Source organism: Gobius niger (genome assembly GCF_951799975.1).
Source record: "Gobius niger genome assembly, chromosome: 15".
In the NCBI taxonomy this organism is placed as follows: Eukaryota; Metazoa; Chordata; class Actinopteri; order Gobiiformes; family Gobiidae; genus Gobius; species Gobius niger.
Window position 1 is genome coordinate 31,719,278 of NC_136866.1, and position 24,304 is coordinate 31,743,581.

The following is a 24,304-nucleotide window of genomic DNA, read 5'->3' on the forward strand; positions in this document are numbered from 1 at the left end:
GTCTGCAGGTCTTCGTCCGGACCGGGCTGTTGGATCTGGGACTTGCACCAGGCTTAGACCGGCCCCCCCTCAGGCTCCGGGACAGATTTAGCCCAGAGGCCGCGCTGAAACCGGACACCAGACCCCCCAGGCTTCACCCCCCCCCCAGACCCAGGCCCCGCCCCCAGACCCAGGCCCCGCCCCAGAGCCAGGCCCCGCCCCCAGAGCCAGGCCCCGCCCACAGGCCCCCGTGACGCTCTCGTCTTGATGGTACAGCCCACTTCTGTAGAGAAACCTTTGGTCTGACCCTGAGCTCTGTCTTACCTTCACAAACCCGGAGCCTCAGATTGATTTGTTTTCAGAGAACAGGAGCCCAAAGGGAGGGGCTTGTACACGCCCCCCCCTAAAGAGAGTCAGTTACCGTGGTAACGCTTCAAAAACAAGTCAGCCGACCTCATCACGGACACACAGGTGACACATTAGAGTTTACTTCTGTAATTCAGCTTAAACTGTGGAACTAATATAATAGACTCGTACGATCACACGTGTCGCCTTTAATGTATATATACATATATATATATATATATATGTATATATTTATATATACATATATATATATACATATATATATATATATTCCAGATCCAGACGGACAGAAGGTGATGAACCAACCGGACATTGTGGTGGTGACAAAGAGCAGAGGAGCCGCTGTGGTCGACATAGCAACACCACGACTTCAACATCAGGAAAAAGGAACATGAGAAACTAGAGAAACACCAGGGGCTCAGAGAAGAGCTGGAGGAAACCTGGAGGGTGAAGCATCAGTGGAGCCCGTGGTCGTTGGGGCACTCGGGGCAGTGACCCCCAAACTGGAGGAGCGGCTCCAGCAGATCCCAGGAAATACATCAGACATCTCGGTCCAGAAAAGTGCAGTTCTAGGAACAGCAAAGATACTGTGCAGAACCCTCAAGCTCCCAGGCCTCTGGTAGAGGACCCGAGCAGGAGGAAAAAGAGACCGCCCGCGGAGGGTGAGGAAGAGTTTAGTTTTTTAATATATATATACATATATATATGTAATACTATATATAGTTTTAGTTTCACACTTTAAGTTAATGAACAATTGTTTCACCTGTAACTTCCTGAGTGTAGGAAGTAAATAATCCTCTTCTTGATCTTAAATATCGATTAGATCTCATTTCGATCGTATCGATATTTATCGATCATTTCAAACAAAGACACAGATTTATTTTGGAGAATGATCTTTTTTGTTCTGATGTTTCTTCATCATCGTTGTGGAGAAACACGGCTCGATGTCTTTGTAACAGTTGGACCTCATGAAACACAAACTGTCCCAAAGTCCAGCGTCTCCTCTCGGGTCACATGACCTCTGACCTCTGACCTCTGACCCCTGCCTCTGCCTCTGCCTCAGAAAGGCCACAGTGGAGACGAGGCTCTGATCGATGAGGAGGTTTGATCTTCCTCCTGGGCCGTGTGTGAGTCTGGAATGAGGTCTGTTCTATATTTAACCTCAGATACAGCGCGGGGGAGGAGCCAGGGGGAGGAGCCGGGGGGATGAGCCAGGAGGAGGAGCCAGGGGGAGGGGCCAGGGGGAGGAGGGGGAGGGGGCTATTCTGGGCGCTCTCAGCTGTGGCCTTTTTAGGACCAGACTCTGATCCAGGACTTCGACCTGAGACCGTTCACTGTTTCAGTTTAACAACAGAAAACAAAAACATGTACAATGTCACAAACTGCAGAACATCTGGACTGATGAGTTTATAACATAAATCTATATGATTCACAAGTAGTTTTTAAACAATGAATGAAGGTTTATTCGGTTACGAAACATAAAACAAGATGTATTTACTGCAGATTCATCACAGACGAGGCGGGAAACGGTGCAGCTTATTTAACCATTTATAAAACAACAACATCTACAATCAAAGAAGTAACAAAAAACTAATATATATATATATATATATATATATATATACTTATACATACACACATATACAGTACACATATTCTTTCTTCCTTTCTAAGATTTAAAGATGGTAATTTGTAAATACAGATGCTCGTTTGTTTCTTTGATCCAACAGTGATGCATGAGCTTAATTTAACCACATTTTCTCCAAAATGAAGGTTTTAAACAGTTTTCTGAAGTACTGAGTGGAGTTGCTCGTCTTTAGATCATCGTTGAGATCGTTCCACAAGTCGACCCTTTGACCTGGTGTTCATTATAAAGTCAGTTTGGACCATTTGTTAAACATGTTTTCTCCTCAGGTTATATTTCTATATTTAGTAAAGTATTTAGTATTTTTAAGTATATTTTCAGGCAGTTTTTTCTTTGTACATAAACACAGCGGTTCAGACTGACTCGATCACACAATTTAATTACTTTAAATGTGCAGAATATTGTGTTTGTTGGTTCATTATACGGTGACTGACTTTCCTTATGGCTTTTTTTGTAAAATAAAAACAGGTTTTGTGTTTGTAGCGCAGGCGTCTCCATATTTCAACACAACAGGTGATGTATGAGAAATACAGAATATACAGAGGGTGTATTTATGTGATATGGCTTTTGTTTTGACAGTTCTGATTGGACATGAGCCGTGTGTGGTTTCCACGATCATTTATCATCTAATATTATACAAATAAATGTGTTTTCATTCACCCTTTCTAGCTCCACATCATCAACCTTTAGGCTCAGGCTGGTTTTAATTTGTCGATTACTGAGTATAATATATTTGGTTTTACTTCGATTAAAAGTTTATTTTGATCAAACATTGCTTGATTCTAGACAGTTTTCTGGTCACATCAGTGATGGTGAAGATTATCCCCAAATAAAACACATTTGAACAAATCAGAAACAGATGTCATTAATGTATAAAATAAACAACTTTGGACCAATCAGGGACCCCTGGGGCCCCCACAGGTTACTTTAACATTTCTGATCGCTGGTCATTAAAACGTACACACTGGTATCTGTTTTCAGGATAACTTTCTAACCATGAGTGAGCTCGTCCTCTAAAACCAACAGTTTATGATCTGTGGAGTCGAAGGCTCGAGGTCGACAAAAACACTCAGAGTAAAAACCCTTTTGTCTAATGCAGAAGCTAAATAATCAACTGGTTTAATAATAAATAATAAACTGGTTTAATAACTGCCATTGAAGTGGATCGTCCGCTCCTAAATCCGTATTGATCATCGCTTAATATCACACTTTTTTCTATGAAACTATCGAGCCTCTTCAGAAAGAGTTTTTCCAGTATTTTAGAAAATTGGGATAATAATGAAGTTGGTTTATAATTTGTCTATAAGTAACTGTCACCACTATTATAAACAGGGATGATTATTTTAAATTAAAGATAGAAGTCAGAGGTTCGAATATTAAATGGTTTATATTTTTTACTAGTTTCATATGAATATCTGTCCAATCAGTTGACCTTTTATCTTTATGTTTTTGCTTTTTGAATCAGTCGTGCCTTTTGCCAGATTCAGACCGACATTAAAAGAATAGTCGTTGGATTCGTTTTCCTCCTCTGGATTTGTAAGAAGGACTTCATTGTTGTTTTTGAAGTAACTTGGACACTCTCGTTTGTTATGTTTGTTATGTTTATAATTTTGTTCAGTACTTTCCAAGTTTCTTGCATATTTCCTTTTGTTGTTCTAAGAGAGTGTAAAAATATTGCTGTTTATTATTTCTGATACTCACCAGTTTTCTTCCGACTCGATGGTCCTGATTTTTACAAACTCGGCATAAAATGTATTTTTCTTTTTGCATGTTTTTCATTGCCTTTCGTTTTCCATGTTTGTTTTGCTAATTTGTTTTCTTGGTTTTGGATCTTCTTCATTGGAAAGTTGATGTTAAAGCTCCGTAAATCTGTACAGAAAGTATCATGTGCCACATTTGCATCAGCGTAAACTTCACACACTGTGGTTCTAACACGAGGTCGTCCACACTGTGGTTCCAACACGAGGTCGTCCACACTGTGGTTCTAACACGAGGTCGTCCACACTGTGGTTCTAACACGAGGTCGAGGCCGTCCACACTGTGGTTCTAACACGAAGTCGTCCACACTGTGGTTCTAACACGAAGTCGTCCACACTGTGGTTCTAACACGAGGTCGTCCACACTGTGGTTCTAAAACAAGGTCGTCCACACTGTGGTTCTAACACGAGGTCGTCCACACTGTGGTTCTAACATGAGGTCGTCCACACTGTGGTTCCAACACGAGGTCGTCCACACTGTGGTTCTAACACGAGGTCGTCCACACTGTGGTTCTAACATGAGGTCGTCCACACTGTGGTTCTAACACGAGGTCGTCCACACTGTGGTTCTAACACGAGGTCGAGGTCGTCCACACTGTGGTTCTAACATGAGGTCGTCCACACTGTGGTTCTAACACGAGGTCGTCCACACTGTGGTTCTAACACGAGGTCGTCCACACTGTGGTTCTAACACGAGGTCGTCCACACTGTGGCTCTAACACGAGGTCGTCCACACTGTGGTTCTAACACGAGGTCGTCCACACTGTGGTTCTAACACGAGGTCGTCCACACTGTGGTTCTAACACGAGGTCGTCCACACTGTGGTTCTAACACGAGGTCGTCCACACTGTGGTTCTAACACGAGGTCGTCCACACTGTGGTTCTAACACGAGGTCGTCCACACTGTAGTTCTAACACGAGGTCGTCCACACTGTGGTTCTAACACGAGGTCGTCCACACTGTGGTTCTAACATGAGGTCGTCCACACTGTGGTTCTAACACGAGGTCGTCCACACTGTGGTTCTAACATGAGGTCGTCCACACTGTGGTTCTAACACGAGGTCGTCCACACTGTGGTTCTAACATGAGGTCGTCCACACTGTGGTTCCAACACGAGGTCGTCCACACTGTGGTTCCAACACGAGGTCGTCCACACTGTGGTTCTAACACGAGGTCGTCCACACTGTGGTTCTAACACGAGGTCGTCCACACTGTGGTTCCAACACGACGTCGTCCACACTGTGGTTCTAACACGAGGTCGTCCACACTGTGGTTCTAACATGAGGTCGTCCACACTGTGGTTCTAACACGAGGTCGTCCACACTGTGGTTCTAACATGAGGTCGTCCACACTGTGGTTCCAACACGAGGTCGTCCACACTGTGGTTCCAACACGAGGTCGTCCACACTGTGGTTCTAACACGAGGTCGTCCACACTGTGGTTCCAACACGAGGTCGTCCACACTGTGGTTCTAACACGAGGTCGTCCACACTGTGGTTCTAACACGAGGTCGTCCACACTGTGGTTCTAACACGAGGTCGTCCACACTGTGGTTCCAACACGACGTCGTCCACACTGTGGTTCTAACACGAGGTCGTCCACACTGTGGTTCTAACATGAGGTCGTCCACACTGTGGTTCTAACACGAGGTCGTCCACACTGTGGTTCTAACATGAGGTCGTCCACACTGTGGTTCTAACACGAGGTCGTCCACACTGTGGTTCTAACACGAGGTCGTCCACACTGTGGTTCTAACATGAGGTCGTCCACACTGTGGTTCCAACACGAGGTCGTCCACACTGTGGTTCTAACACGAGGTCGTCCACACTGTGGTTCTAACACGAGGTCGTCCACACTGTGGTTCTAACACGAGGTCGAGGTCGTCCACACTGTGGTTCTAACACGAGGTCGTCCACACTGTGGTTCTAACATGAGGTCGTCCACACTGTGGTTCTAACACGAGGTCGTCCACACTGTGGTTCTAACACGAGGTCGTCCACACTGTGGTTCTAACACGAGGTCGTCCACACTGTGGTTCTAACACGAGGTCGTCCACACTGTGGTTCTAACACGAGGTCGTCCACACTGTGGTTCTAACACGAGGTCGTTCACACTGTGGTTCTAACACGAGGTCGTTCACACTGTGGTTCTAACATGAGGTCGTCCACACTGTGGCTCTAACACGAGGTCGTCCACACTGTGGTTCCAACACGAGGTCGAGGTCGTCCACACTGTGGTTCTAACACGAGGTCGTCCACACTGTGGTTCCAACACGAGGTCGTCCACACTGTGGTTCCAACACGAGGTCGTCCACACTGTGGTTCCAACATGAGGTCGTCCACACTGTGGTTCTAACACGAGGTCGTCCACACTGTGGTTCCAACACGAGGTCGTCCACACTGTGGTTCCAACACGAGGTCGTCCACACTGTGGTTCCAACATGAGGTCGTCCACACTGTGGTTCTAACACGAGGTCGTCCACACTGTGGTTCTAACACGAGGTCGTCCACACTGTGGTTCCAACATGAGGTCGTCCACACTGTGGTTCTAACACGAGGTCGTCCACACTGTGGTTCCAACACGAGGTCGTCCACACTGTGGTTCTAACACGAGGTCGTCCACACTGTGGTTCTAACACGAGGTCGTCCACACTGTGGTTCTAACACGAGGTCGTCCACACTGTGGTTCCAACACGAGGTCGTCCACACTGTGGTTCCAACATGAGGTCGAGGTCGTCCACACTGTGGTTCTAACACGAGGTCGAGGTCGTCCACACTGTGGTTCTAACACGAGGTCGTCCACACTGTGGTTCCAACACGAGGTCGAGGTCGTCCACACTGTGGTTCTAACATGAGGTCGTCCACACTGTGGTTCTAACACGAGGTCGTCCACACTGTGGTTCTAACACGAGGTCATCCACACTGTGGTTCTAACACGAGGTCGTCCACACTGTGGTTCCAACACGAGGTCGTCCACACTGTGGCTCTAACACGAGGTCGTCCACACTGTGGTTCTAACACGAGGTCGTCCACACTGTGGTTCTAACACGAGGTCGTCCACACTGTGGTTCCAACATGAGGTCGTCCACACTGTGGTTCTAACACGAGGTCGAGGTCGTCCACACTGTGGTTCTAACACGAGGTCGAGGTCGTCCACACTGTGGTTCTAACACGAGGTCGTCCACACTGTGGTTCCAACACGAGGTCGAGGTCGTCCACACTGTGGTTCTAACATGAGGTCGTCCACACTGTGGTTCTAACACGAGGTCGTCCACACTGTGGTTCTAACACGAGGTCGTCCACACTGTGGTTCTAACACGAGGTCGTCCACACTGTGGTTCCAACACGAGGTCGTCCACACTGTGGCTCTAACACGAGGTCGTCCACACTGTGGTTCTAACACGAGGTCGTCCACACTGTGGTTCTAACACGAGGTCGTCCACACTGTGGTTCTAACATGAGGTCGTCCACACTGTGGTTCTAACACGAGGTCGTCCACACTGTGGTTCTAACACGAGGTCGTCCACACTGTGGTTCTAACACGAGGTCGTTCACACTGTGGTTCTAACACGAGGTCGTCCACACTGTGGTTCTAACACGAGGTCGTCCACACTGTGGTTCTAACACGAGGTCGTCCACACTGTGGTTCTAACACGAGGTCGTCCACACTGTGTTTCTAACATGAGGTCGTCCACACTGTGGTTCTAACACGAGGTCGAGGTCGTCCACACTGTGGTTCTAACATGAGGTCGTCCACACTGTGGTTCTAACACGAGGTCGAGGTCGTCCACACTGTGGTTCTAACATGAGGTCGTCCACACTGTGGTTCTAACACGAGGTCGTCCACACTGTGGTTCTAACACGAGGTCGAGGTCGTCCACACTGTGGTTCTAACACGAGGTCGAGGTCGTCCACACTGTGGTTCTAACATGAGGTCGTCCACACTGTGGTTCTAACACGAGGTCGAGGTCGTCCACACTGTGGTTCCAACACGAGGTCGTCCACACTGTGGTTCCAACACGAGGTCGTCCACACTGTGGTTCCAACACGAGGTCGTCCACACTGTGGTTCTAACACGAGGTCGAGGTCGTCCACACTGTGGTTCTAACATGAGGTCGTCCACACTGTGGTTCTAACACGAGGTCGAGGTCGTCCACACTGTGGTTCCAACACGAGGTCGTCCACACTGTGGTTCTAACACGAGGTCGAGGTCGTCCACACTGTGGTTCTAACACGAGGTCGAGGTCGTCCATACTGTGGTTCTAACACGAGGTCGTCCACACTGTGGTTCCAACACGAGGTCGTCCACACTGTGGTTCTAACACGAGGTCGTCCACACTGTGGTTCTAACACGAGGTCGAGGTCGTCCACACTGTGGTTCTAACACGAGGTCGTCCACACTGTGGTTCCAACACGAGGTCGTCAACACTGTGGTTCTAACATGAGGTCGTCCACACTGTGGTTCTAACACGAGGTCGAGGTCGTCCACACTGTGGTTCCAACACGAGGTCGTCCACACTGTGGTTCTAACATGAGGTCGTCCACACTGTGGTTCTAACACGAGGTCGAGGTCGTCCACACTGTGGTTCTAATACGAGGTCGAGGTCGTCCACACTGTGGTTCCAACACGAGGTCGTCCACACTGTGGTTCTAACACGAGGTCGTCCACACTGTGGTTCTAACACGAGGTCGTCCACACTGTGGTTCCAACACGAGGTCGTCCACACTGTGGTTCTAACACGAGGTCGTCCACACTGTGGTTCTAACACGAGGTCGTCCACACTGTGGTTCCAACACGAGGTCGTCCACACTGTGGTTCTAACACGAGGTCGTCCACACTGTGGTTCTAACACGAGGTCGTCCACACTGTGGTTCTAACACGAGGTCGTCCACACTGTGGTTCCAACACGAGGTCGTCCACACTGTGGTTCTAACACGAGGTCGTCCACACTGTGGTTCTAACACGAGGTCGTCCACACTGTGGTTCTAACACGAGGTCGTCCACACTGTGGTTCTAACACGAGGTCGAGGTCATCCACACTGTGGTTCCAACACGAGGTCGTCCACACTGTGGTTCTAACACGAGGTCGAGGTCGTCCACACTGTGGTTCCAACACGAGGTCGTCCACACTGTGGCTCTAACACGAGGTCGTCCACACTGTGGTTCTAACACGAGGTCGTCCACACTGTGGTTCTAACACGAGGTCGTCCACACTGTGGTTCTAACACGAGGTCGTCCACACTGTGGTTCTAACACGAGGTCGTCCACACTGTGGTTCTAACATGAGGTCCTCCACACTGTGGTTCCAACACGAGGTCGTCCACACTGTGGTTCTAACATGAGGTCGTCCACACTGTGGTTCTAACACGAGGTCGAGGTCGTCCACACTGTGGTTCTAACACGAGGTCGTCCACACTGTGGTTCTAACATGAGGTCGTCCACACTGTGGTTCTAACACGAGGTCGTCCACACTGTGGTTCTAACACGAGGTCGTCCACACTGTGGTTCCAACACGAGGTCGTCCACACTGTGGTTCTAACACGAGGTCGTCCACACTGTGGTTCTAACACGAGGTCGTTCACACTGTGGTTCCAACACGAGGTCGTCCACACTGTGGTTCTAACATGAGGTCGTCCACACTGTGGCTCTAACACGAGGTCGTCCACACTGTGGTTCCAACACGAGGTCGTCCACACTGTGGTTCTAACACGAGGTCGTTCACACTGTGGTTCTAACACGAGGTCGTCCACACTGTGGTTCTAACACGAGGTCGTTCACACTGTAGTTCCAACACGAGGTCGTCCACACTGTGGTTCTAACACGAGGTCGTCCACATTGTGGTTCTAACACGAGGTCGTCCACACTGTGGTTCTAACACGAGGTCGTCCACACTGTGGTTCTAACACGAGGTCGAGGTCGTCCACACTGTGGTTCCAACACGAGGTCGTCCACACTGTGGTTCTAACACGAGGTCGTCCACACTGTGGTTCTAACATGAGGTCGTCCACACTGTGGTTCTAACATGAGGTCGTCCACACTGTGGTTCTAACACGAGGTCGTCCACACTGTGGTTCTAACACGAGGTCGTCCACACTGTGGTTCTAACACGAGGTCGAGGTCGTCCACACTGTGGTTCCAACACGAGGTCGTCCACACTGTGGTTCTAACACGAGGTCGTCCACACTGTGGTTCTAACATGAGGTCGTCCACACTGTGGTTCTAACATGAGGTCGTCCACACTGTGGTTCTAACACGAGGTCGTCCACACTGTGGTTCTAACACGAGGTCGTCCACACTGTGGTTCTAACACGAGGTCGTCCACACTGTGGTTCTAACACGAGGTCGTCCACACTGTGGTTCTAACATGAGGTCGTCCACACTGTGGTTCTAACACGAGGTCGTCCACACTGTGGTTCTAACACGAGGTCGTCCACACTGTGGTTCCAACACGAGGTCGTCCACACTGTGGTTCTAACACGAGGTCGTCCACACTGTGGTTCTAACACGAGGTCGTCCACACTGTGGTTCCAACACGAGGTCGTCCACACTGTGGTTCTAACACGAGGTCGTCCACACTGTGGTTCTAACACGAGGTCGTCCACACTGTGGTTCCAACACGAGGTCGTCCACACTGTGGTTCTAACACGAGGTCGTCCACACTGTGGTTCTAACACGAGGTCGAGGTCGTCCACACTGTGGTTCCAACACGAGGTCGTCCACACTGTGGTTCCAACACGAGGTCGTCCACACTGTGGTTCCAACACGAGGTCGTCCACACTGTGGTTCCAACACGAGGTCGTCCACACTGTGGTTCTAACACGAGGTCGTCCACACTGTGGTTCTAACATGAGGTCGTCCACACTGTGGTTCTAACACGAGGTCGTCCACACTGTGGTTCCAACACGAGGTCGAGGTCGTCCACACTGTGGTTCTAACACGAGGTCGTCCACACTGTGGTTCCAACACGAGGTCGTCCACACTGTGGTTCTAACACGAGGTCGAGGTCGTCCACACTGTGGTTCCAACACGAGGTCGAGGTCGTCCACACTGTGGTTCTAACACGAGGTCGAGGTCGTCCACACTGTGGTTCTAACACGAGGTCGTCCACACTGTGGTTCTAACACGAGGTCGTCCACACTGTGGTTCTAACACGAGGTCGTCCACACTGTGGTTCTAACACGACGTCGTCCACACTGTGGTTCTAACATGAGGTCGTCCACACTGTGGTTCTAACATGAGGTCGTCCACACTGTGGTTCTAACACGAGGTCGTCCACACTGTGGTTCTAACATGAGGTCGTCCACACTGTGGTTCTAACACGAGGTCGTCCACACTGTGGTTCTAACATGAGGTCGTCCACACTGTGGTTCTAACATGAGGTCGTCCACACTGTGGTTCTAACACGAGGTCGTCCACACTGTGGTTCTAACATGAGGTCGTCCACACTGTGGTTCTAACATGAGGTCGTCCACACTGTGGTTCTAACACGAGGTCGTCCACACTGTGGTTCCAACACGAGGTCGTCCACACTGTGGTTCTAACACGAGGTCGTCCACACTGTGGTTCCAACACGAGGTCGTCCACACTGTGGTTCCAACACGAGGTCGTCCACACTGTGGTTCTAACACGAGGTCGTCCACACTGTGGTTCTAACACGAGGTCGTCCACACTGTGGTTCTAACACGAGGTCGTCCACACTGTGGTTCCAACACGAGGTCGTCCACACTGTGGTTCTAACACGAGGTCGTCCACACTGTGGTTCTAACACGAGGTCGTCCACACTGTGGTTCTAACACGAGGTCGTCCACACTGTGGTTCTAACACGAGGTCGTCCACACTGTGGTTCTAACACGAGGTCGTCCACACTGTGGTTCTAACACGAGGTCGTCCACACTGTGGTTCTAACATGAGGTCGTCCACACTGTGGTTCTAACATGAGGTCGTCCACACTGTGGTTCTAACACGAGGTCGTCCACACTGTGGTTCTAACACGAGGTCGTCCACACTGTGGTTCTAACACGAGGTCGTCCACACTGTGGTTCTAACACGAGGTCGTCCACACTGTGGTTCTAACACGAGGTCGTCCACACTGTGGTTCTAACACGAGGTCGTCCACACTGTGGCTCTAACACGAGGTCGTCCACACTGTGGTTCTAACATGAGGTCGTCCACACTGTGGTTCTAACATGAGGTCGTCCACACTGTGGTTCTAACACGAGGTCGTCCACACTGTGGTTCTAACACGAGGTCGTCCACACTGTGGTTCTAACACGAGGTCGTCCACACTGTGGTTCTAACATGAGGTCGTCCACACTGTGGTTCTAACACGAGGTCGTCCACACTGTGGTTCTAACACGAGGTCGTCCACACTGTGGTTCTAACATGAGGTCGTCCACACTGTAGTTCTAACACGAGGTCGTCCACACTGTGGTTCTAACACGAGGTCGTCCACACTGTGGTTCTAACACGAGGTCGTCCACACTGTGGTTCTAACACGAGGTCGAGGTCGTCCACACTGTGGTTCCAACACGAGGTCGTCCACACTGTGGTTCTAACACGAGGTCGAGGTCGTCCACACTGTGGTTCTAACACGAGGTCGTCCACACTGTGGTTCTAACATGAGGTCGTTCACACTGTGGTTCTAACACGAGGTCGTCCACACTGTGGTTCTAACACGAGGTCGTCCACACTGTGGTTCTAACACGAGGTCGTCCACACTGTGGTTCCAACACGAGGTCGAGGTCGTCCACACTGTGGTTCTAACACGAGGTCGTCTACACTGTGGTTCTAACACGAGGTCGTCCACACTGTGGTTCTAACACGAGGTCGAGGTCGTCCACACTGTGGTTCCAACACGAGGTCGTCCACACTGTGGTTCTAACACGAGGTCGTCCACACTGTGGTTCTAACACGAGGTCGTCCACACTGTGGTTCTAACACGAGGTCGTCTACACTGTGGTTCTAACACGAGGTCGTCCACACTGTGGTTCTAACACGAGGTCGTCCACACTGTGGTTCTAACACGAGGTCGAGGTCGTCCACACTGTGGTTCCAACACGAGGTCGTCCACACTGTGGTTCCAACACGAGGTCGTCCACACTGTGGTTCTAACACGAGGTCGAGGTCGTCCACACTGTGGTTCCAACACGAGGTCGTCCACACTGTGGTTCTAACATGAGGTCGTCCACACTGTAGTTCTAACACGAGGTCGTCCACACTGTGGTTCTAACACGAGGTCGTCCACACTGTGGTTCTAACACGAGGTCGTCCACACTGTGGTTCCAACACGAGGTCGTCCACACTGTGGTTCTAACATGAGGTCGAGGTCGTCCACACTGTGGTTCTAACACGAGGTCGTCCACACTGTGGTTCTAACATGAGGTCGTCCACACTGTAGTTCTAACACGAGGTCGTCCACACTGTGGTTCTAACACGAGGTCGTCCACACTGTGGTTCTAACACGAGGTCGTCCACACTGTGGTTCTAACACGAGGTCGAGGTCGTCCACACTGTGGTTCCAACACGAGGTCGTCCACACTGTGGTTCTAACACGAGGTCGTCCACACTGTGGTTCTAACACGAGGTCGTCCACACTGTGGTTCTAACATGAGGTCGTTCACACTGTGGTTCTAACACGAGGTCGTCCACACTGTGGTTCTAACACGAGGTCGTCCACACTGTGGTTCTAACACGAGGTCGTCCACACTGTGGTTCTAACACGAGGTCGTCCACACTGTGGTTCTAACATGAGGTCGTTCACACTGTGGTTCTAACACGAGGTCGTCCACACTGTGGTTCTAACATGAGGTCGTCCACACTGTGGTTCTAACACGAGGTCGTCCACACTGTGGTTCCAACACGAGGTCGAGGTCGTCCACACTGTGGTTCTAACACGAGGTCGTCTACACTGTGGTTCTAACACGAGGTCGTCCACACTGTGGTTCTAACACGAGGTCGAGGTCGTCCACACTGTGGTTCCAACACGAGGTCGTCCACACTGTGGTTCTAACACGAGGTCGTCCACACTGTGGTTCTAACACGAGGTCGTCCACACTGTGGTTCTAACACGAGGTCGTCTACACTGTGGTTCTAACACGAGGTCGTCCACACTGTGGTTCTAACACGAGGTCGTCCACACTGTGGTTCTAACACGAGGTCGTCTACACTGTGGTTCTAACACGAGGTCGTCTACACTGTGGTTCTAACACGAGGTCGTCTACACTGTGGTTCTAACACGAGGTCGTCCACACTGTGGTTCTAACACGAGGTCGAGGTCGTCCACACTGTGGTTCCAACACGAGGTCGTCCACACTGTGGTTCTAACACGAGGTCGAGGTCGTCCACACTGTGGTTCCAACACGAGGTCGTCCACACTGTGGTTCTAACACGAGGTCGTCCACACTGTGGTTCTAACACGAGGTCGTCCACACTGTGGTTCTAACACGAGGTCGTCCACACTGTGGTTCTAACACGAGGTCGAGGTCATCCACACTGTGGTTCCAACACGAGGTCGTCCACACTGTGGTTCTAACACGAGGTCGTCCACACTGTGGTTCTAACACGAGGTCGTCCACACTGTGGTTCCAACACGAGGTCGTCCACACTGTGGTTCTAACACGAGGTCGAGGTCGTCCACACTGTGGTTCTAACACGAGGTCGTCCACACTGTGGTTCTAACACGAGGTCGTCCACACTGTGGTTCCAACACGAGGCCGGGACCTTATTCCAGCCCATAATACTTAAATAATAATATATTTACCTACAGACTTTTGGTTTAAGAAAAAACAAAAACAAGTCATGATCAGAACAACTTTATTTTATTTTTCATACATGTATGTTTTAGTACATGTATGTTTTAGTACATGTATGTTTGTATATGTGCTTTCATAAACATGACTGAACGTAACAAGAGTTTATTAAAGTTTTCCCGCCCGAACAGGAGGAGCCACAGGGCGAGTGCGGAGACGCCGACCACGGAGGAGAAGAAGACGGGCTTCCACCACCCTGCAACGACAGACAGGTCACTATGGCAACGGGAGACGGGTCACTATGGCAACGGGAGACACGTCACTATGGCAACGACAGACGGGTCACTATGGCAACGGGAGACGGGTCACTATGGCAACGAGAGACACGTCACTATGGCAACGGGAGACAGGTCACTATGGCAACGGGAGACAGGTCACTATGGCAAAGGGAGACACGTCACTATGGCAACGGGAGACACGTCACTATGGCAACGGGAGACAGGTCACTATGGCAACGAGAGACACGTCACTATGGCAAAGGGAGACACGTCACTATGGCAACGGGAGACACGTCACTATGGCAACGGGAGACAGGTCACTATGGCAACGGGAGACAGGTCACTATGGCAAAGGGAGACAAGTCACTATGGCAACGGGAGACACGTCACTATGGCAACGGGAGACAGGTCACTATGGCAACGAGAGACACGTCACTATGGCAACGGGAGACAGGTCACTATGGCAACGGGAGACAGGTCACTATGGCAAAGGGAGACACGTCACTATGGCAACGGGAGACAGGTCATGTTTTATGTTTTGAATGACATCATTTGAAAGCAGAAGTGACAATGATCCTGATGTTGATGCAGTCACAGGTCCGTGTTCCTGATGTTCTACACGGGGACGACACCAGTTACATTCATAACAAAAAGGCAAAGTCCCAGAGCGACAACGATGAGGATCAACAAAAACACAACGGTGAAGCAGATGTCACACGAGCCTGCAACACACACACACAAACACACACTGTAATAACACACACACTGTAATAACACACACACTGTAATAACACACACACAAACACACACTGTAATAACACACACACTGTAATAACACACACACTGTAATAACACACACACAAACACACACTGTAATAACACACACACAAACACACACACTGTAATAACACACACACTGTAATAACACACACACTGTAATAACACACACACTGTAATAACACACACACTGTAATAACACACACACAAACACACACTGTAATAACACACACACAAACACACACTGTAATAACACACACACTGTAATAACACACACACTGTAATAACACACACACATTGTAATAGTTTGAAATCCGTGCAGTAATCTTCACTTTACTGCGCGGATGCCAAACTACTCCTGGTATTATTACGCCTTACAATATAGTCCCCCCTTTTATCCGCTTAGAAAATCCACATTGTTTAATTGTGTGTAATTATACTTTGTAGTGGAACACTTCACGTAACCATATTTAAATAGGGAAAACGTGGAAGAGCTTGGTAGCTTCTATCTTGACCTGTTTTGGAGCTATAGAGGAGAGAGGGAGAGGCTAAATGCTAACGCCGTCTGCGCTGTGTTTACGTGACTGAAGATCAGACACATATGAACCTGAGGGGTCACATATGAACCTGAGGGGTCACATATGAACCTGAGGGGTCACATATGAACCTGAGGGGTCACATATGAACCTGAGGGGTCACATATGAACCTGAGGGGTCACATATGAACCTGAGGGGTTACATATGAACCTGAGGGGTCACATATGAACCTGAGGGGGGTCACATATGAACCTGAGGGGGGTCACATATGAACCTGAGGGGTCACATATGAACCTGAGGGGTCACATATGAACCTGAGGGGTCACATATGAACCTGAGGGGTCACATATGAACCTGAGGGGTCACATATGAACCTGAGGGGTCACATATGAACCTGAGGGGTCACATATGAACCTGAGGGGTCACAGATGAACCTGAGGGGTTACATATGAACCTGAGGGGTCACATATGAACCTGAGGGGTCACATATGAACCTGAGGGGTCACATATGAACCTGAGGGGGGTCACATATGAACCTGAGGGGGGTCACATATGAACCTGAGGGGTCACATATGAACCTGAGGGGGGTCACATATGAACCTGAGGGGTCACATATGAACCTGAGGGGGGTCACATATGAACCTGAGGGGTCACATATGAACCTGAGGGGTCACAGATGAACCTGAGGGGTCACATATGAACCTGAGGGGTCACATATGAACCTGAGGGGTCACATATGGACCTGAGGGGTCACATATGAACCTGAGGGGTCACATATGAACCTGAGGGGTCACATATGAACCTGAGGGGGGTCACATATGAACCTGAGGGGTCACATATGAACCTGAGGGGGGTCACATATGAACCTGAGGGGTCACATATGAACCTGAGGGGGGTCACATATGAACCTGAGGGGTCACATATGAACCTGAGGGGTCACAGATGAACCTGAGGGGGGTCACATATGAACCTGAGGGGTCACATATGAACCTGAGGGGTCACAGATGAACCTGAGGGGTCACATATGAACCTGAGGGGGGTCACATATGAACCTGAGGGGTCACATATGAACCTGAGGGGGGTCACATATGAACCTGAGGGGTCACATATGAACCTGAGGGGTCACATATGAACCTGAGGGGTCACATATGAACCTGAGGGGTCACATATGAACCTGAGGGGGGTCACATATGAACCTGAGGGGTCACATATGAACCTGAGGGGTCACATATGAACCTGAGGGGTCACAGATGAACCTGAGGGGTCACATATGAACCTGAGGGGTCACATATGGACCTGAGGGGGGTCATATATGAACCTGAGGGGGGTCACATATGAACCTGAGGGGTCACAGATGAACCTGAGGGGGGTCACATATGAACCTGAGGGGTCACATATGAACCTGAGGGGTCACATATGAACCTGAGGGGTCACATATGGACCTGAGGGGTCACATATGAACCTGAGGGGTCATATATGAACCTGAGGGGTCACATATGGACCTGAGGGGGGTCATATATGAACCTGAGGGGGGTCATATATGAACCTGAGGGGTCACATATGAACCTGAGGGGTCACATATGGACCTGAGGGGGGTCATATATGAACCTGAGGGGGGTCACATATGAACCTGAGGGGTCACAGATGAACCTGAGGGGTCACATATGAACCTGAGGGGGGTCACATATGAACCTGAGGGGTTACATATGAACCTGAGGGGTCACATATGAACCTGAGGGGTCACATATGAACCTGAGGGGTCACATATGAACCTGAGGGGTCACATATGAACCTGAGGGGTCACATATGAACCTGAGGGGTCACTTATGAACCTGAGGGGTCACATATGAACCTGAGGGGTCACAGATGAACCTGAGGGGTCACATATGAACCTGAGGGGTCACATATGAACCTGAGGGGTCACATATGAACCTGAGGGGTCACATATGAACCTGAGGGGTCACATATGAACCTGAGGGGTCACATATGAACCTGAGGGGTCACATATGAACCTGAGGGGTTACATATGAACCTGAGGGGGGTCACATATGAACCTGAGGGGTTACATATGAACCTGAGGGGGGTCACATATGAACCTGAGGGGTCACATATGAACCTGAGGGGTTACATATGAACCTGAGGGGGGTCACATATGAACCTGAGGGGTCACATATGAACCTGAGGGGGGTCACATATGAACCTGAGGGGGGTCACATATGAACCTGAGGGGAGTCACATATGAACCTGAGGGGTCACATATGAACCTGAGGGGTCACATATGAACCTGAGGGGGGTCACATATGAACCTGAGGGGGGTCACAGATGAACCTGAGGGGTCACATATGGACCTGAGGGGGGTCACAGATGAACCTGAGGGGTCACATATGGACCTGAGGGGGGTCACATATGAACCTGAGGGGTCACAGATGAACCTGAGGGGTTACATATGAACCTGAGGGGGGTCACAGATGAACCTGAGGGGGGTCACAGATGAACCTGAGGGGTCACATATGGACCTGAGGGGGGTCACATATGGACCTGAGGGGTCACATATGAACCTGAGGGGTCACATATGAACCTGAGGGGTCACATATGAACCTGAGGGGTCACATATGAACCTGAGGGGGGTCACAGATGAACCTGAGGGGTCACATATGAACCTGAGGGGTCACATATGAACCTGAGGGGTCACATATGAACCTGAGGGGGGTCACATATGAACCTGAGGGGTCACATATGAACCTGAGGGGTCACATATGAACCTGAGGGGGGTCACAGATGAACCTGAGGGGTCACATATGGACCTGAGGGGGGTCACATATGGACCTGAGGGGTCACATATGAACCTGAGGGGTCACATATGAACCTGAGGGGTCACATATGAACCTGAGGGGTTACATATGGACCTGAGGGGGGTCACATATGAACCTGAGGGGTCACATATGAACCTGAGGGGTCACATATGAACCTGAGGGGTTACATATGAACCTGAGGGGGGTCACATATGAACCTGAGGGGTTACATATGAACCTGAGGGGGGTCACATATGAACCTGAGGGGTTACATATGAACCTGAGGGGGGTCACATATGAACCTGAGGGGTCACATATGAACCTGAGGGGTCACATATGAACCTGAGGGGTCACATATGGACCTGAGGGGTCACATATGAACCTGAGGGGTCACATATGAACCTGAGGGGGGTCACATATGAACCTGAGGGGGGTCACATATGAACCTGAGGGGTTACATATGAACCTGAGGGGGGTCACATATGAACCTGAGGGGTTACATATGAACCTGAGGGGGGTCACATATGAACCTGAGGGGTTACATATGAACCTGAGGGGGGTCACATATGAACCTGAGGGGTCACATATGAACCTGAGGGGTCACATATGAACCTGAGGGGTCACATATGGACCTGAGGGGTCACATATGAACCTGAGGGGTCACATATGAACCTGAGGGGTCACATATGAACCTGAGGGGGGTCACATATGAACCTGAGGGGTCACATATGAACCTGAGGGGTCACAGAAGAACCAGGGCGTAAGAAGTGAGACAGAATAATGTGTAAAACACTCACAGCGGCTCCCGAAAGCGGGCGAGTCCTGAGGAACAAACACAAACACGTTATAAACTCCTCTGTCGCCCCCTGTAGGTACAGAGCAGTAACTGTACCTGCAGTGCCCCCTGGTGGGAGGACACTGCGGGTACAGAGCAGTAACTGTCCCTGCAGTGCCCCCTGGTGGGAGGACACTGCGGGTACAGAGCAGTAACTGTACCCGCAGCGCCCTCTGGTGGGAGGGCTCTGCGGGTACAGAGCAGTAACTGTACCCGCAGCGCCCCCTGGTGGGAGGGCACTGCGGGTACAGAGCAGTAACTGTACCTGCAGCGCCCCCTGGTGGGAGGGCACTGCAGGTACAGAGCAGTAACTGTACCTGCAGCGCCCCCTGGTGGGAGGACACTGCAGGTACAGAGCAGTAACTGTACCTGCAGCGCCCCCTGGTGGGAGGGCACTGCGGGTACAGAGCAGTAACTGTACCTGCAGTGCCCCCTGGTGGGAGGGCACTGCGGGTACAGAGCAGTAACTGTACCTGCAGTGCCCCCTGGTGGGAGGGCTATGTAGGTACAGAGCAGTAACTGTCCCTGCAGTGCCCCCTGGTGGGAGGACACTGCGGGTACAGAGCAGTAACTGTACCTGCAGCGCCCCCTGGTGGGAGGGCTATGTAGGTACAGAGCAGTAACTGTCCCTGCAGTGCCCCCTGGTGGGAGGACACTGCGGGTACAGAGCAGTAACTGTACCTGCAGTGCCCCCTGGTGGGAGGACACTGCGGGTACAGAGCAGTAACTGTACCCGCAGCGCCCCCTGGTGGGAGGGCACTGCGGGTACAGAGCAGTAACTGTACCTGCAGCGCCCTCTGGTGGGAGGGCACTGCGGGTACAGAGCAGTAACTGTACCTGCAGCGCCCCCTGGTGGGAGGGCTCTGCAGGTACAGAGCAGTAACTGTACCTGCAGCGCCCTCTGGTGGGAGGGCACTGCGGGTACAGAGCAGTAACTGTACCTGCAGCGCCCCCTGGTGGGAGGGCTCTGCAGGTACAGAGCAGTAACTGTACCTGCAGCGCCCCCTGGTGGGAGGGCTATGTAGGTACAGAGCAGTAACTGTACCTGCAGCGCCCCCTGGTGGGAGGACACTGTAGGTACAGAGCAGTAACTGTACCTGCAGTGCCCCCTGGTGGGAGGACACTGCAGGTACAGAGCAGTAACTGTACCTGCAGTGCCCCCTGGTGGGAGGGCTCTGCAGGTACAGAGCAGTAACTGTACCTGCAGCGCCCCCTGGTGGGAGGGCTATGTAGGTACAGAGCAGTAACTGTACCCGCAGTGCCCCCTGGTGGGAGGGCTCTGCAGGTACAGAGCAGTAACTGTACCTGCAGCGCCCCCTGGTGGGAGGGTTCCTCTTAGAGGGAGGTCTTACCCAGATGTACGTCTCCAATGAGGCCCAGGCCTGGTCGTTCTGAGGGCACAGCAGCAGCGCCCCCTGGTGGAACAGCATGTCCACGGTGAGAACCACGTTCTTCTTCTGCACCAGGTGTTTACTCTGACGGAAAACGTACTGAGGGTTAAAGGTGTGATGGAGGACGACCAGCACGGCGGGTTTATCTCCTGCAGGGACGACAGGAGAACATCAGGAACATCAGGAACATCAGGAACATTAGAGGAACATTACAGTAACATCAGAGGAACATCACAGGAACATCACAGGAACATCCCAGAACATCACTGGGATGTTCTGGGATGTTCCTCTCACTGATGTTGTTTGGGTGAGGGTTAAAGTTCTGACCTGGGATGTTCCTCTCACTGATGTTGTTTGGGTGAGGGTTAAAGTTCTCACCTGGGATGTTCCTCTCACTGATGTTGTTTGGGTTTTGGTTAAAGTTCTGACCTGGGATGTTCCTCTCTCTGATGTTGTTTGGGTGAAGGTTAAAGTTCTGACCTGGGATGTTCCTCTCTCTGATGTTGTTAGAGTTTGGGTGAAGGTTAAAGTTCTCACCTGGGATGTTCCTCTCTCTGATGTTGTTAGAGTTTGGGTGAAGGTTAAAGTTCTCACCTGGGATGTTCCTCTCTCTGATGTTGTTAGAGTTTGGGTGAAGGTTAAAGTTCTCACCTGGGATGTTCCTCTCGCTCTCGCTGATGTCAGTTCCGACTCTGGAGCTGATTGGACAGAACACCAGGTAATAATCACAGTCCTGGGGGTCGTTGACTCCGCAGTGCCCCCTGTAGTTCAGTCTCTGTATCAGCTCCTGTTGCACCTGCACCGCACAGCTCCCCCCGCTGGGCAGGAGGTGGAACTTCCGCCAGGACGCTGCAGGAGAAACATCTCAGTGAAACAAACAGAACTGAGCTGTTTCAGACTCAAACAGGAGAAACATCTCAGTGAAACAAACAGAACTGAGCTGTTTCAGACTAAACAAGGAGAAACATCTCAGTGAAACAAACAGAACTGAGCTGTTTCAGACTCAAACAGGAGAAACATCTCAGTGAAACAAATAGAACTGAGCTGTTTCAGACTAAACAGGAGAAACATCTCAGTGAAACAAACAGAACTGAGCTGTTTCAGACTCAAACAGGAGAAACATCTCAGTGAAACAAACAGAACTGAGCTGTTTCAGACTCAAACAGGAGAAACATCTCAGTGAAACAAACAGAACTGAGCTGTTTCAGACTAAACAGGAGAAACATCTCAGTGAAACAAACAGAACTGAGCTGTTTCAGACTCAAACAGGAGAAACATCTCAGTGAAACAAACAGAACTGAGCTGTTTCAGACTAAACAAGGAGAAACATCTCAGTGAAACAAACAGAACTGAGCTGTTTCAGACTCAAACAGGAGAAACATCTCAGTGAAACAAATAGAACTGAGCTGTTTCAGACTAAACAGGAGAAACATCTCAGTGAAACAAACAGAACTGAGCTGTTTCAGACTCAAACAGGAGAAACATCTCAGTGAAACAAACAGAACTGAGCTGTTTCAGACTCAAACAGGAGAAACATCTCAGTGAAACAAACAGAACTGAGCTGTTTCAGACTCAAACAGCAGAAACATCTCAGTGAAACAAACAGAACTGAGCTGTTTCAGACTCAAACAGGAGAAACATCTCAGTGAAACAAACAGAACTGAGCTGTTTCAAACTCAACAGGAGAAACATCTCAGTGAAACAAACAGAACTGAGCTGTCTCAGACTCAAACAGGAGAAACATCTCAGGATGAATCCGTGAATATTGAAATTGATGTTCAGAATGATTAAAACCTGAACATCTGATGTTTTTTAACTTGAAAAGTTCAGTGATTTGTCAATGACTCTGAGCTCAAAGAGGAAGCGCGTGGGCGGGACTTCCTGTGTCTCAACATTTCATCATAAAGAGGAAAACAGAATCACAAACATGATTTTATCCGAGCTTTGGTCTGAGCTCTGTGTGTTTGTGAATCTCACCTGAGGCGGTGCTGCTCATGTCTCTGCTGCTGAGAGAAAAGAGAATTTACATCAACAACAACAACAACAACAACAATAATAGTAATAATCAGAGTTAGTGAATAATAAAAGAGCAGAGTTTCAGAGTAAGTCAGAGTTAGTGAGTAATAAAAGAGCAGAGTTTCAGAGTAAGTCAGAGTTAGTGAGTAATAAAAGAGCAGAGTTTCAGAGTAAGTCAGAGTTAGTGAGTAATAAAAGAGCAGAGTTTCAGAGTAAATGAGAGTTAGTGAGTAATACAAGTGTAAATGCTGTGATAAAGTAAAACAAACCTGTGTTTCCGTGAGAGCTGCTCCGTCTGACTCTCACACTTTTACTTTTACTTTTGATTTCACAACAGGAAGTGCTGACTTTTCACAATAAAACCAAAAGACAAAAGCTGCTCCAGTCGCGGACGTTTAACCTTTAACCCCGTCTAAACCGAGCACAATCCAGCTTTACCCTAATTTTTCTAACATAAAACGTATTTTTTAGCGGCGTCTCGTTGTATTGATATTTTCAGTATTTTTGAGTTCATTTGTGACGGAGTGAGTTTTTTTTTTTAATTGCACTTTGTAATTGTACTTTTGGGACAGATGATGGTAAAAGCGCCTCATGAGCCTGATGTAACTGTGCTTATCCTGATAAAAAACACATGTATTTGCTGATCCCGGCCTAGTCGTTATAATAATAATAATGCATCAGTTTTATATAGAAAAGTTTCTGTTTTATTAAGAAGGCTGTTTTATTTTTAAAATTCCCACTTCGACATTTCTGACTTTAGATTTTGTTATTGTGACTGACTCGTACATGAATAATAATAATAATAATAATAATAATAATAATAATAATAATAATAATAATAATGATAATAATAATAATAATAATAATAATAATAATAATAATAATAAAAATAAAAATAAAAATACAAATAAAAATAATAATACAAATAATAATACAAATAATAATAATAATAATAATAATAATAATAATAATAATAATAATAATAATAATAATAATAATAATACTACTACTACTACTACTACTAATAATAATAATAATAATAAAAGCTGCAGTCTACGGGCTGTTCTTCACCAGAGCAGATCCGCTCCGCATCCGTTGCTTCAAAATAATAAAACACTTATTTTTGGCGCCTTTAAACTGGAAATACAAACCAGTGCCGCGCGTGAAAACGTAATCACGCGCT

At 49.2% G+C, this 24,304-nt stretch overlaps 1 protein-coding gene across 1 annotated transcript; it reads right to left on the reverse strand.

Moving 5' to 3' along the window:
• Window positions 1-19,601: 19,601 nt before the first annotated feature.
• LOC306974719 (uncharacterized protein) lies at window positions 19,602-23,108 on the reverse strand (the record flags this gene model as incomplete). The annotated part of the gene is made up of 6 exons (XM_079572092.1): window positions 23,083-23,108; window positions 21,757-21,954; window positions 21,020-21,254; window positions 19,772-19,939; window positions 19,677-19,701; window positions 19,602-19,613 (listed from the first exon to the last, which is right to left on the reverse strand). The coding sequence occupies exons 1-6, from the start codon at window positions 23,099-23,101 to the stop codon at window positions 19,602-19,604; spliced, it is 657 nt and encodes a 218-aa protein (XP_079428218.1). The 5' UTR covers window positions 23,102-23,108.
• Window positions 23,109-24,304: the final 1,196 nt, after the last annotated feature.